The 14586-nt window shown below is 42.2% G+C and overlaps 1 protein-coding gene across 5 annotated transcripts in view; it reads left to right on the forward strand.

The window, feature by feature from the left end:
• POLD3 (DNA polymerase delta 3, accessory subunit) overlaps window positions 1–14586 on the forward strand; it is a 103361-nt gene that overhangs the window by 45388 nt on the left and 43387 nt on the right. For 3 of the 5 annotated variants that reach the window (XR_004677451.1, XR_004677450.1, XR_004677452.1), the window contains exon 12: window positions 1724–2002. Coding sequence is in view for 2 of the 5 variants with exons in the window: in XM_034995017.1 (XP_034850908.1) it covers window positions 1724–1926 (203 nt within the window). In the remaining 3 variants the exon portion in view is untranslated. Of the gene's footprint in view, window positions 1–1723; window positions 3537–14586 lie in introns of those variants that run through there. The other 2 variants (XM_034995017.1, XM_034995018.1) reach the window with 1 other exon arrangement.

Here is a 14586-nt window from a genome sequence, read left to right on the forward strand (position 1 = left end):
AGCAAAGTGAATTCTAGGCTCGTGAAAGTAATGACAAATCCTAGGAACTCTTAAGGAGGGAACCATTAATTATGCAACCTTAATGGGATTAGATATGGAGAAGGGATGCTCCACTGGCAATAGCCAGTTGACCTCCAAGATGGCTTTCCCATTGTGAGGGGGGGAAATAGCATGGAAGGTTACTTGCCTAAGATTACTAGGTGCATCCGTACCTTCCATGGTACCTTACCTTCCGTACCTTACTCCATTTTACAGGGGAGGAAAGAACAGTGATTGTCAAAGTGTGGTCCCCAGATCAGCAGACCAGCATTCCCTGGGAACATGTTAGAAAAGCAAATTCTCAGGTCTATCCCCGACCTACTGAATCTGAAACTCTGGAAATAGAACCCAGCAATCTGTTTTAACAAGCCCTGCAGGTGATTCTGATGCACATCAAAAGTTTGAGAAGTGTAAGTGGCAGAATAGATGTTAGAATGCAGATATGTTGATTCCAAAGCCACTGCCTCTAGAACAGTTTGACTAATATATTTTATTAGAAAGAACAATCAGTAGTTAAGTGCTTAAAACTGTTATTGTTCTTTAATGGGAAAAATACCTTTCACTTCAATCGCTTGAGCATTTATTATGCATATTAGGTTACTGTGTTCAGTGAAGAGGAGATGTTTTCCTTTACTGTTTCTCTTCATCCTCCTGCTGCAACCAGGAGGGCTGAGAAAGAATTTAGATGTTAATACAGCTGCTGCAGCTCTCTCAAGTCACAGGAAGGTGGCATTATACTGTTTCTCGTGTTTGGTTTGTGCACTGCAGTCATACTGAAGAGACCCTCATCAGTTCTGTGACATCATTGTCCGAAGTTAGTGCCTGTGCCCTTTTCAGCATCTTTGTACTAACTGCTCACTTTTCAAAGTTTCCGTTGGGAAGGGATCAGTGGATATTATTGGTATAAGAAAAGGCAAATTATGCCTTTGGCTGATAGGGAGTTCAGAGAATTGGTAACTTTGTTTCTCATTTTACCACTGTCCTTACTTAAAACTATCAAGGTTGTCATATGATTGAATTCGCTTGAGGCAGTTATCTTCATGATGTAGACCACTACTAAGTCTTGGGTCATTCAGAACTAAGAACTGAACAATTGAGTAATCTACAATTCTTTGTACTTAGGATGTGCAGAGTGGATGATATCAGGATAGAGCTAGCCAAGGGGGTCTGTAACTGTGAGCCTAGTTGGACAGGATGGGGACTGGCAAATAGAGAAGAAGTTAGGGCCAGGGAAACCAACAATGGAAATAGGTAGGCACTGTTGGTCAGGGAAATGAAACTGAAGAAGTTAGTCAAAGCATGGAGGTAGAAGTAGGTGTTTGAGATATAGACAGTTCCAGTGCAGAGTTTGAGAAGTTAGCTAGCATAGACCAGGACCCAAATGCAGAATTTGGGCAATCAAAGGATAAGGGCCCATTGAAAGGCATGGGACATAGCATGAGACAGTAAAGTCAAATGTTGTTTCTGAACCCCAACTAGAGATTGTGTGAGCTCAGGATACATACTTCCTACCTGTGGCCAGATGTGATCTCCCAATGGGAGAAAGCTTCAGGACTAGGTGAGCACACCTGCCTTTATCAGAGGATCTAAGGGAATCAGAGTGAACAAGACATATCCTTCTCTTAATGGTAGTATTCTAAATGACTCGACCCATTCCTATCCCATTTTTTCCTTATTCTGCCAGTGACTGAAAAAGTCTACGAGAGTGAATCCTGCACAGATAGTGAAGAGGAGCTTAAGATGAAGACCTCCTCTGTACACAGACCCTCTACTATGACTGTGAAAAAAGAACCCAAAGAAGAACGAAAGGGCCCAAAGAAAGGGACTGCTGCTCTGGGCAAAGCCAACAGACAAGTGTCCATTACTGGCTTCTTCCAGAGGAAGTGAACTGCCGACTCTGTTAAGTCAGAGACATGGAGTGGTCCAAGGAGAAGACCAAGACAGACAGACTCTCGCTTACTGTGTAAGTTCATCTTGTGCCTCACCTTGCCTCTATCAAAAGACTTCTTCCATCCTGTGAGGTTTATACTGTTTCTGGTTTTTAACCAAAGGGAAAGCACCTGGAAGCAAGAGGCAAAAGAATATTTAAGAAGCCGTTGTGTTCTAAGGACATTTTTTTAAGCACAATCTTTGACCTGTTCTGGAGAAGAATTCACTCCAAAAATAAATTGGAACAGGTTTCAGAATTATCACTGAAGCCATTTAGTTGCTAATTCATTGGGCCCTACCCACCCTGTGCCCTGAGCACTTACGGCTCTGGAAGTATTCTTCCTTGTTCCTTTGCATTCTCTGGACTTGTGTGGGTCTTCATTTATCCCTGATTTTTACTGGACATGTTTACCACTCCCCCTATAATCCCTTCCCCACTACCATATTTCTGTATGAAGCCATTTTCTGTAAGTCTTTTAAATCTTGGTTGGACTAAAGGCTGAAACAAAAATCTCCCTGTAATCCTCTAATCCTCTCTTCCTCCGTTATAAAGTACACTGACTCCTGGCTACAGACCAGCACATTGCTTGTGTTCTCCCCCCTTTCACAAAAGCTCTCTGGACCTTCATTTGCAATTAGTAGGTAGGGAAAAGCTTCAGGCAGAGCACAAATAGAAATGTAATGGTACATTCAACTCCATCAGAAATTACTTAGTGTCAGCTTTGATGACAGTAGAGGCCTTGCCATGTTGCTGACAAAGGGCATGCTTTACACTGCTCTTTGTGATTTTTGTGTCCTCCCCTCTCCCACTCTCAATACCTAGAGAGTGAAACCCAGGCAATGAAATGGAGGCTAAAAAGAGAAATCCCTTTCCACATGCAGAGTACAATAGTTAAGAAAAATTTCTCCTTCTCGAGGAACCTGAATGTTCAGAAACGGCGATTTTCCAGGAATGTAATGAGGCAGATAAAGCACACAGTTTTATACAGAGGTTGTTCATTTGTATTTTTAACCCTCCCATTTGCCTAAAAATACGGGCTGCCACAAGAAAAGATGGAGAGACAGAGTTGTTAATAGGACTAAACAGCAAATAAAACATTTTCGTTTGTTACTTATGGAAAATCATCTATTCCAGTGATAACTTTTAAGCAGTTTTCATTATGGCTGGATAGTGAGCTCAGTGGATTGAGGGGGTGTGGTGGTGAATCCTGCACAGTGAGTTCCGGGCGAAGGAACGCAGGCTCGGCTGCTGGAGTTACTCACGACTGACAGACGAGGGCTGTTTAACTTAGCCTGCGTATGTCATGATGCAGTCAGCCGTCCACTGTTTAAGGTTAGGATTGCGACTGACCTTGGATTCACGTGAATGTCTTCAGCAGTCGTCACCCAGGGCTCTCTGGCCAGGCACTGTGTGGACTTGATTGAGACCAGAAGTTTGGGAGATGAGTCCTGGCATTATGTCTAGGACTTGAGAAGGCAGAAGCTTTGTGTAGCAAGCTGAGTAAAGGTTGACATATTCCACAGCCCTTTCTTTTTTAAAATGTAAAAGGATGGAAAGCCTTGACTTATCTTTACAAAAAAGCCTCTGGAGAGTGATCTTTTTTAAATGGTTATTTTTGTCATTGCCTCTAGTCCTTTTTCTAAATAAGAATGGAAAATTAAAGAAAAAGCATCAGTCTAGTCTTTTTTTTTTTTTAATTATGCTGGCAGCTCTAGTAAAACTGAATTTTGAATTGGAAAATGCCTGGTGGTGGTCGGAGTTCCACCTTTGAAAGGAAGATGCAAATCCTGTGATCACTCTACCCAGTTGGCTGCCTAAACTCTGAGCTGCCTACCAGGCTTAGGAAGGAGTAGAGTGGTGGCCTTTTTTTTCTTCTTATACAAAACCCTACCATGTTCTCCACAGGAGTTAAATAAATTTGAGAAGTCGTGTTAAAAGAGTGCTTCAAATGGAATGTCTGCTGAGGCTCTTACTTGACAGGATGGCAGGAGTGTGTGCAGTTATCTCAACTCTGAACGGGAACAAGGCTGGTTTTCAGTTTATATTGTTAAAACTGCACACCCGTAGTCTGAGATGAACAAGTTATTTGCTGCCTTCATCATTTTTCAACCCCACGGGAAATCTTAGTTTCAGCCAACATCAATTTTTAGTTCGTTTAGGAGAAAATGTAGTCCTGATCTTGCACATTGTATTAGTTTGGCTTCATCACTTGCTAGCCATGTGACCTTGGGCACATTTCTAAGCCTTGGGTTCTTTGTCAAAATACAGCTAAAACGAGGTACGATGGATTGTCAAGACTGAAGAAATGTGTATATATGTAGCATAAATTTGGTATACAAGTAGTAGCACGTAGATGCTCTATAATTGGTGGCTTCCTTCCTGATGTGAGAAATGACGCAGTCAGCTGCCAGCTTTCCGAAATGTTATCAAGGATATGAGCCAGATGTTAGACTCTTTCAAAGTCATCATTCTGGCTATAAATGTGATCAAACGGAGATGATAATTGTCCAATTTTATGAAACATTTTAGAGAATAGATACTTTTCTTTTGAAAGAAAGTGAGATTCCTTGGCTGTATTTACTATTCATGAAAACGTGTTTGTGTATCTACTATGTGTCAGGCCTCTGACCTGGGCACAAGAGGCTATATATAGTAGAGTTCTATGCTTGTCTACAGGATCTAGTGGAAGAGACAAGCCAGAAAAATGAAATTATAACGTCCTGTGGTGAATGCAGTGACAAATAAGCACAGGGTTCTCTGAGAGCTCAGGAGGCTGGACTTTTCTTTCTGGAAGAGAGAAAGCTAAGCAAATATTTGAAGGATGAGTAGGATTTTACCAAGCAAAGAGGAATGGAGAAGATTTTCTAGGCAGAGGAGCATGGCTTTGGGGGAAATGGCTGGTAGACTTTGGGAGTAGGGAGGAAATGTATTGAGAAATGAAGCTGGGGTCCTGCTAAGGAGTTTGGATTTTATTTGAAGACTGTGAGGGCCAATTGAAGAATTTTAAGAAGAGGAATAACATTAGAAGTTGACTGTCATTTAAGAAGACAGCTGGTGTTTTCTTTGATTTTTGTATGCCATGTAGAGAGTCTACCCACGCACGCACATTGTATCTTGGTTCTAGTACTACTAAAATTAAAGTTTTAATGGGATTAAAGAAAAATGTCAGTGTTTAAACGAGGCTGCTTAATTCTGGCAGCCAGTGTAGACATTTGCAGTATTTCCCTTGTCTTCCCCCATCAATACAGATTTCTCTAGAAGTCATTTCAGTTTTTTAAAACTGATTTCAAAAACTGGGTCATTCTCTGACACTCTCAAGGATGTGTGCTTCTCCTCAGCTCCCTGAAAAGAACTGAAGAGGGGAGGGGGGGACGAGTGGAACAGTTCTATTTCTTTTCTATCTTTGTTTCTCTAAGAAGACATTAGTTATTTTATAGGAGAGAGCTGAAGAGAAGGGCCATATAAGGAAACTAAATAGTTTCTCCAGGACAAGAGTAGAATGAGTGCATAATAACATATTTGCCAGAAACGTACTCTGTGTCAAGACTCGTTTTGGTAAACTTGTCTCCTTTCATTGGTTCCGGGATCTCAGTGTGCTGTAATGCAGCTTTTTACCACCATGAAACATTCTGGGGCTGCCTCGTTTTGTTGTGAGAAGGCAGTATTGCTTTCTGAGTTATTGCCCTGGCGGCTCTGTAAATTAGCCCATGCTGTCACCATGCCCTCTCTGAAGGGCACATTGTACCCAAATGACTGCATTTAGGATTGACTCTTGCCACTCCCTGCTGCATGACACTTCTCACCACTTGTATCTGTGTCCAGTTTTTTTGTGTGTGTTCTTAAGTGTGGGCCACCCACAGACTGCCACCCAGGCTCTTTAGCCAGAGAAACTTGGTAAGGCTTCAGATCCAAACCCACCTTAATTCTAGAATTGCCCTTTCATTTCAAACTCTAAATATTGTCTGGCTCCCCCAACACCATTCCCTCTCTTTTTCTCATTTGCTCTTGCCAGACTCCTTGTTTCTTGAGGCTTCACTTTGGCTTATCCCCGCCCGCCCTTTTTTTTTTAAAATACTCAAAAGTTCCTCATAGCTAGTCCTTCTTTGACTTCTTTGTTTTGGTCTTTCAGGCTTTCTTCAGGTTCTTTCACATCTTTTACTGGACTGCTCTTGAAGAATGGAAAAACCGTGTTGTTTAATAGCTGCTTTGGATCATTCAAATCCAAAGTGTCAAGCAGTTGTTGAATGCTAGTTATGTTTATTCCTGGATAAGATACTTTAGAGATTGCAAGAGCTCAGAGGTTACCATTTTGGAATGGCAGGACATGCACACTAAATAGCATTAGGTAGCAGTGGAGATGATGCTTAGAGGAGTGGTGACAAGGGACTTAATAATTCAGAAAAGAACCAGGATAATCATATTGGGCAACAGTTCATAGTCCTTTGTAAGAACAACAGAGGATTTAACTCAGGACACAGGCTAAGGAAGGTTCACCATTTTAGTGGATTTTATTTAGCTGTTTGAATGTCACTCATCATTTACACAGTCATGGTATAAGTAATCCATAATTAAATGAACCTTTAATGGAGTTATTTCTGTCCTATCTTAAGAATGAGAATTTTTTTAAAGATTTTATTCATTTATTTGACAGAGCGAGAGAGAGAAGGAGCAGGGGTAGGGGGAGAGGGAGAGGGAGAAGCAGACTGCCCGCCGAGCAGGGAGCCCAACATGGGGCTCAATCCTGGGACTTAACAGACTGAACCACCCAGGTGCCCCAAGAATGAGAATATTGACAAGAAAGAAGCAGGTACCAAGGATTATTCCCAAAGGCAGTTTATGGGCTATATATTGGATTAGCATTAATTCAACTCAGTTTTGTGCATGCTCAGTTTTGGCATACTGGGGAAGCAGGGTGCTTTGATGGAAACCGCACAGATTGGGAGGCAGAGGGCTCTGGATTCAAACTCTTAAGGCACTGACTTTAGGTAAGGTACTCATCCTCCAAGAACTTGTTTCCTCATCTTTATTTATTTTTTAAAATATTTTTTTTACTTAATTATTTAGAGTGAGCACGTGCGTGGGGGCAGGGGTGGGGGCAGCGGGAGAGGGAGAGAATCTCAAGCAGACTTCACACTGAGTGTGGGGCCCAATGAGGGGCTCGATCTCATGACCCTGAGATCATGACCTGAGCTGAAATCAAGAGTTGGACGCTCAACTGACTGAGCCACCAGGTGCTCCTACTCTTCTTTACAATGAGCTACCACCTACCTTAAAGGGTTTTAAGGCCTTAATGAAATACTCCATAGGTAGCTCCTAGTATTTGGACATATATTAAACTCACACAAAACAGAATAACACACTTTTGAGCACCTACTATGTGTCAGACACTGTTCAGGTATGTTAAGTGTTAACTCTTAATGCTCATAGCAACCCTGTGAAATAGGTACTTTTATTCCAGTTTTACACATGAGGAAACTGAGGCAGAAAAGTTAAGTAACTTGTTCAAAGTCACAGAGTTAGCAGGTGACACAGAGCCAAGATATAAATCTTTTTTTTTAATAGTTTTTTTTTTTTTAAAGATTTTATTTATTTGAGAGAGAGAATGAGATAGAGAGAGCATGAGGCGGGGAGAGTCAGAGGGAGAAGCAGACTCCCTGCTGAGCAGCGAGCCCGATGTGGGACTCGATCCCGGGACTCCAGGATCATGACCTGAGCCGAAGGCAGTCGCTTAAGCAGCTGAGCCACCCAGGCGCCCCCAAGATATAAATCTTGACAATTTGGCTTCAGTGCCTGCAGTCTTAACCAATATGCTATCTTGCTCTTGGTTCTGTATTAGTTCACACTTTGATACTGCCCAGTGATGATTGATGTTCGTTTTTATAAGTGAAAGTACAACTAGTTGTTCAGTTTCCAGATTGTGAGATGTGAAGGCGATCTTAATGTTTATCTAACTCCACCACTTATCTGCTGCTTTAGTCCTCTCTACAGTATTGCTGCCAAGTGGTCTTGAATCTATAAACAAAGATTCCATTATGCTCAGTATACCGTGCTTAGTTACTAAATTACCAAGTTAGATAAGTAGACTAATAAATGTTAAGAAGAGTTTAAAGAGAGGCTAGAATAAAATAAAGTTTTCTGATTAATTTAAGATCACCAGGAAACTCTTCTAAATAGAGCATAGTTCTCTAAGCAATGCATTTGGTTGGTTTTGGTTTAAATTAAGAACACTGTTTTTCTTTGAAAAAAGATTGTCCAATTCGTGGCCTTGCCTTTGACTTAACCTTGTAAGAAAATCAAGAAGAAATTTGGCATTTTTTATCCTATTTAAGCAGGCTCACAGGTAGAGAAGTAGCCCCTGAACATTTGTTGCTTACTGATTGTACTGGGGTAGGACAAGGCAGTGTTTTCCATTTTGAATATCAAAACCAGGTTTGGGGCACCTGGCTGGCTCCGTTGGAAGAGCATGGGACTCTTGATCTCGGAGTTGTGAGTTCAAGCCCCACATTGGGTGTAGAGATTACTTAAATAAATACAACTTAAAAAAAAACAAAAACAGGTTTTTCTAAAAGATGTGTGAAGAATATATAAACAGCATAATCATGGTATTATGTTTTATTCTATCCTGGAGTGGGATGTACAGGAAGCAGAACCATTTTCCTGCAAACCATAAAGCCTGATAGGAGTGTTTTTCCATTATATCTCTTAGTTATATTCTACCTATATATGAGTGCTTTATCTTATTTCATCCTTGTGATAAGCTGCAAAGTTTTTCTCTTCCCCATTTTGCAGAAAACAAGCCTAGTTTGCTCAGTTAGTATGCCCAACATCTCTCAGTAAGGTAGTGAACCGGGGCTAGAACCTAAGTCTTCAGACTTCACATCGTGTGACTTCCACCTCTAGTAAGAAGAATGTATTGGTCCATTCATAAGTGTGCTTTGAAAATGCTTCCTGATGTGCCCAACAGCCAGGATGGCTGCTGTGGAAGACAGAAGAGAAGCACATGACACGTTCTCTGCCTTCCTGGGACAGACCGTCATTGGAAAGGCAAACGTGCATGTTTGTGCATTTCACAGACTTTTGTTAAAAGTTTACTACGTGCCCAGCACTGTTGTGCTAGATGCTGGGGATACAAAGATGAATTTTTTGCCCTTGAGGAATTTACTATCTAGTGGAGGAGAGATGTAGACAAGTAATTATAATGTGCTATAATACTAATATAATACTTAAGAGTGCTTACCAAAGGCCAAATTCGTGCAAGATATCTAAATCCACTTTCTCTAATCCTCACAACACTTTCATTTACAAACGAAGTTAGGGAGTCTCCGAGAGTTACATGATTTGCCCAATAAGTGGCAAAGGTGAGATGTATCTTTTTTCTTTTTTAAAGATTTTATGTGTTCATTTAGAGAGAGTATGCACATGAGCCTGGGAAGGGACAGAGGGAGAGAGAATCTCCAGCAGACTGAGCTGAGTGCGGGGCCCAGTGTGGGGCTTGATCCCACAGCCCTGAGATCATGACCTGAGATGAAATCAAGTCAGACGCTTAACCAACTGAGCTACCCAGATGCCCCTCTTTTTTCTTCTTTTAAAGATTTTATTTTTAAGTAATCTGTACACCCAACATGGGTACAACCCTCAAATCAAGACTCAAACGCTTCCCCAACTGAACCAGCCAGGTGCCCCGATATGTGTCTTTAATAATAAATTTATAATGAAAAATTGGAGGAACTGAAATGCTTGAACGATTATGATTAGCAAACCTGTATAGGAAGCTGACTCCCTGTCAGATAGGTGTGGGAGTGAACAAAAGAAGTAAAATGAATTGCACCTTTAAAATTATTGATCCCAGAATGGGATGATCTTGCCAGTGGTTCAAGTCACTGACTCTTGGCTATGATGCCCTGCTTCTATCTTTACATAAGGAAAACCACGCCCGTGGACTCTACGTTAGGCTAGAGACTGAGGCTTGTTCTCTGGTTGCCCTGGAGAGCCAGATTTGAATGCTAGGCTTTCTGACTTGCAGCCTGTATTCTTTCTACTGTACCATGTCCTTCCTCCTCTATGTAAAGAGGGTATGTGCCCACAACTTGGTGTGGGCCCCAGGGTGGGCTGTCTGTGATTGCCTTAGGGATTAAGGACTCAGAGGACAAAGTGCTTAAACTGAGGTTTTTGAGAATAGGAGTTTGCCAGATGGGAAAGTGAAGGGCATCCCAGGCAGAAGGAACCGGACATGTGGCATAAGAGGCCCACAGGCATGAGAGAAAGCATGGAGTGTTTAGAGATTATAAGTGGTTTGAGGAGAGGTGGTATAGTGGGCTGTGAGGTCAAATACGTGAGCAGAGGCCAGATCCCAGAGGTCTTTGCTAAATAGTTTAAGGTCACTCTAATAGGAAGCCACTGAGGAATTTTAACTTGTCTGAATTGTACACCTTTTGTAGCCTAAAGAGGGAATTACCAGTATGAAGGAGGTCGTAAGTCAGAGCCAAGTTGCACGTGCATCTTGAAATAAAGCAAGCAGGAGAAAATATTATGTAGTTGGATTTAGTTCAGTTTTAGGCAAATGACTTCTTGATTTCCTTGGAAACTCCGGACAGGAGAGAATTGGGAGTAACTTCAAATTTGGAGTGATTAGCCTTTTGCTAGGTCATCTGATGCTTGGAAACCCTCTGGCTCTTGCCTGAGCCATTGTCCTAGTTAAACCATGGAGATGGGATTGGTTCCACAGTTCCACTAAGGATACATGTAGGCCATTCTCTGACGCACAAACACAAACTCTGGTTTAGACCTGGAACTTACTGCATCTCCCTGGAATTCTTTGGGCCAAAATGACCCATAGTCCCAGAATGGTCAACTAAATTCATCCCAAGTCATATTTATTATAAATTTATTCTATGCCAAGTGCTTCCAGATACTTTTTGTTATTTAATGCTAATAATTTTGTGAGGTGTAGCTGTCAGCCTAATTTTGTGAATTAGGAAATTGAGTAGCAGAGAGGCCGCCCAGCTAGTGCATGGTAGAGCTGGGATTTGAGGGTCAGACTGAGTGGCCTATCACTGTCCATTCTTGACCTGAGTTCTTTTCCAGCGGTGTGGAGCACAGTAAGCAGTGTTGCGTATCACACTAGGGTGTGTATCAGTCACTCACTGAACGGCCATTATACTTGGGATTGGTCAGTGATATGCTTTTATTTCTAGCAGTAAGTTTTTTGCTGCAAACCCCAAAGCTCACCCCTAAAGTGAGGGAACAGCTATCTTGAATGAAGTTACATGAAGACTGTTGTTATTATAATCTCTAATCCTCACAACAAGCTACATGAAGCCCCCTTACCCTCATTTAGAATTGTGCATAGCTCACAGTATGAGTTATATGGCTTCCCAGCTTATAGAAGCAGCGGAGTAGCTAGGGACAGTTGCTTTTTGCTATTGGGCAAGTGGTCGTCACTTGCTGGTTTTGTAGAAAGTACTTGGACTTTAAAGTTGGACCAACTAGGGGCTCCTGGGTGGCTCAGTCTGTTAAGCGTCCAACTCTTGATCTCAGCTCAGGTCTTGATCTTAGGGTTGTGAGTTCAAGCCCCTCGTTGGGCTTCATGCTGGGCCTGGAGCATACATACATACATAAAAATAAAGTTGAACAGACTGGAGCTCAGTGCCTATTGACTACCTGTGTGACATCTACAAAGTCACTTAACTTCTCGGAGCCTCACTTTGCTCATCTGAAAGATGAGGGTATTAGCTACCTTAAGATTGTTGTGAGGATTAGAGATTATAATAAAGTGCCCAGTTTATAGTGGTTGGTCAGGAAGTAAATGATAATGATTATTTTTTTCAAAGCAGTGCTTTGGGCTTTAACCTATGTGAGAAAAATGAGTTGTCATCATTTATTTTCAACAATCATTTATTAGAGTGTCCACTTTGTTATAGTCAACACATTTGAACTATCAAAACTAATTTATGACAAAGCAATGGGGAGGTGCTAATGGACCCAATGTTTTGGTGGGCTTCCTCGTGATTCTGCTCACCTGTCCAAGCTCCCCTTTGATCTCCCAGCACCCCTACCTTTCAGGTGGGCTGCCGTGTGCCTCCTGGACTCTTCATTTCAACCACATTTCTACTTGAGACAGTTTAGAGGAAAGCCAGTGGTCTGAGCGTGCATTCTGTTTCCCCAAGTACAGACATCAGGGGGCACCTTTATAAATGAAAAAATAAACAGATCTCCAGCAGGGATGAGGCCTCCTCCTGCCTCCCCCAATGATGTATGGGGTGCTCAGGCAATAGTCACGCCTGTAGTTTGAGCCCATCTGTTTTCTCTGTTCACCTCCTGAGTACTGTCCCCTTGTGGTTTGCATCATTCCCAGAGACCAGCCAACTCCAGCCCTCCTCAAGCCACTTGGTCAATAGCTGTCTTATTTAAACACTCTCCCTCTCTTTGGGTGCCAGATGTGAAGTTTCAAGGCAGTAGAGGCCAGGCTGGCTAACGCTGTGACACCTGCTTTAGCAGGCAAGCCAGTCAGCTGCTGCTTCTGATGATGTTGGCCCTTTTTCATGGACAGCATGAGGGTTTCATCCCACCAAGCACACACACAGGCAGCTGAGGGAGCCTCATAAATTATGGTTTTGTTTGTTTACTCAGGGCAAGCAGCATGGTGTAGTGGAAAGAGCCCTGCACTTTGAAGCTAAAAACATGGGTTTGGGTCTTCATTGGTTATGTGATTTTGTCTTCAGAGCACCTCTTTCTTTGTAGATTTATAATGTCTGAGATAGTGATAAGTGCTATTTGTTTATCTGCTTATTGGCCATTTCCTCTATCACGATGCAAATTTCAGGAAGTCAGGGGCTGTCTTGGCTATCATTCTAACTCCAGCACCTAGGACAGTGCCTAGAACACAGTAGGTTCCTAGAAAATATTTATTGAGGGGCGCCAGGGTGGCGCAGTTGGTTGAGTGTTCAACTCTAGGTTTTGGCTCAGGTCGTGATCTTGGGTCGTGGGATCAAGCCCTGCTCTGGCTCCATGCTCAGCAGGGGGTCAGCTTGAGGTTTTTTTTTTCCTCTCTCTCTCCCTCTGCCCTCCCTCCATGCGCTCGCTCACTCGCTCGCTGTCTCCCAAATAAATAAGTAAATCTTAAATATATTTATTGGGATGCCTGGGTGGCTCAGTTGGTTAAACGTCTGCCTTCAGCTCAGGTCATGATCCCAGTGTCCTGGGATTGAGCCCCATGTCTGTCTCCCTGCTAAGCAGGGAGTCTGTTTCTCCCTCTCCCTCTGCCTGCTGCTCCCCATGCTTGTGCTCTCTCTCTCTCTCTGTCTCTATGACAAATAAATAAATAAAATATTTTAAAAAGAAAAAAGAAAATGCCATTTGTGTTCTGAAACAGAGATTTAAGAAAACATTTATTGAATGAATGGGTGAACTCTAAAACTACCTTGTTTACTTACTGGCCATGTGATCCTGGAAAAGTCATTTATCTTCTCTGGGCCTTAGTTTTGTCAGCTGTAAAATGAAGGCATTAGATCTCTATTTCTAGCGCTCTAAGATAATAAGGATTCATTCATTTAACAAATTACTTCGGGTGTCTGTGCTGGGCACTCTGCCAAGCCCTGAAAATATAAGTCATGAACAAGTCAGAAACAGAACCTGCCCTCATGGAGTTTTGAAAGGGAGAGGCAACCAAATAAATAATGGGGTAAACATGTATTTAAGGACCACTGTGATAAGCCTTACAAAGGATCTGCAGAGGGCACTGCGAGAGGATATAATAAATAGAACCTACCCATGCTGGGGGTAGTCTGGGAAGATGGCCTGATGAAGGTGACATTTAAGCTCAGATTCTACAGATCAATAGGAGTTGGCCAGGGGAAAGGAGTACAGGATTTTAGGCAGAGGGAAGGGCTTATGTGAAGGCCCTGGGGAGAAGTGTGGCTGGAACAGTGACCAACAGGGAGGTTGTGCCCAAGATGAGCCTAGAGAGGTAGGCTGGGCCAGACTATTGGGAACTTTGTGGCTGTGGGAAGGATTTTGTCATTCTAAAGGCAAAGGGAAGCCAATAAAGACAATTCCTATTATTATGGAGAGCTCACTAGTTCAGACAAAAGGGAAAGTTGGATCCCCTCCTTACATGCCTGTCCCGTGCAGATAGGGCAGATATTACTCCATTTTGTAGATGAAGAAAGAGAGGTTAGGTGATCTTGCAAGTCAGAGGTGGAGCTTAACCTTTGAAATTTTGTCCACTTCTCTCAATACTCTACCACATTTATAGAATTGAGAGCTTTTTTTCCCCTCTCAAATCCTCCAAATGGCTAAATTTTAGACCTAAATATCTTGTAATAACAACTCTCATCTGAAAATTGACTGCCTCATAAGCAACTTTTATGCAAGTCTGATAGAGACAAATTTCTCCTGAGCAGTTTCTCCTGCTTGCATTTTGGGTAACTACAACCAAATCTTTGATGCATTTTTAATTGTCCTTAGGAAGGATTCCTAGGAATAGGATTACTGTGTCAAAGGATATGAATTCTTAAGGAACCCTTGGCACATACTGCCTAATTGCCCTCCCAAGGTTGTACTAATTTTGATGCTCATCATCAGTACATGAGAATGACTTTCTCACTGCTTCAAGCCAA

The sequence above is a fragment of the Mirounga leonina genome, unplaced genomic scaffold (assembly GCF_011800145.1).
Source record: "Mirounga leonina isolate KUSES-001 unplaced genomic scaffold, KU_Mleo_1.0 Mir_92, whole genome shotgun sequence".
In the NCBI taxonomy this organism is placed as follows: domain Eukaryota; kingdom Metazoa; phylum Chordata; class Mammalia; order Carnivora; family Phocidae; genus Mirounga; species Mirounga leonina.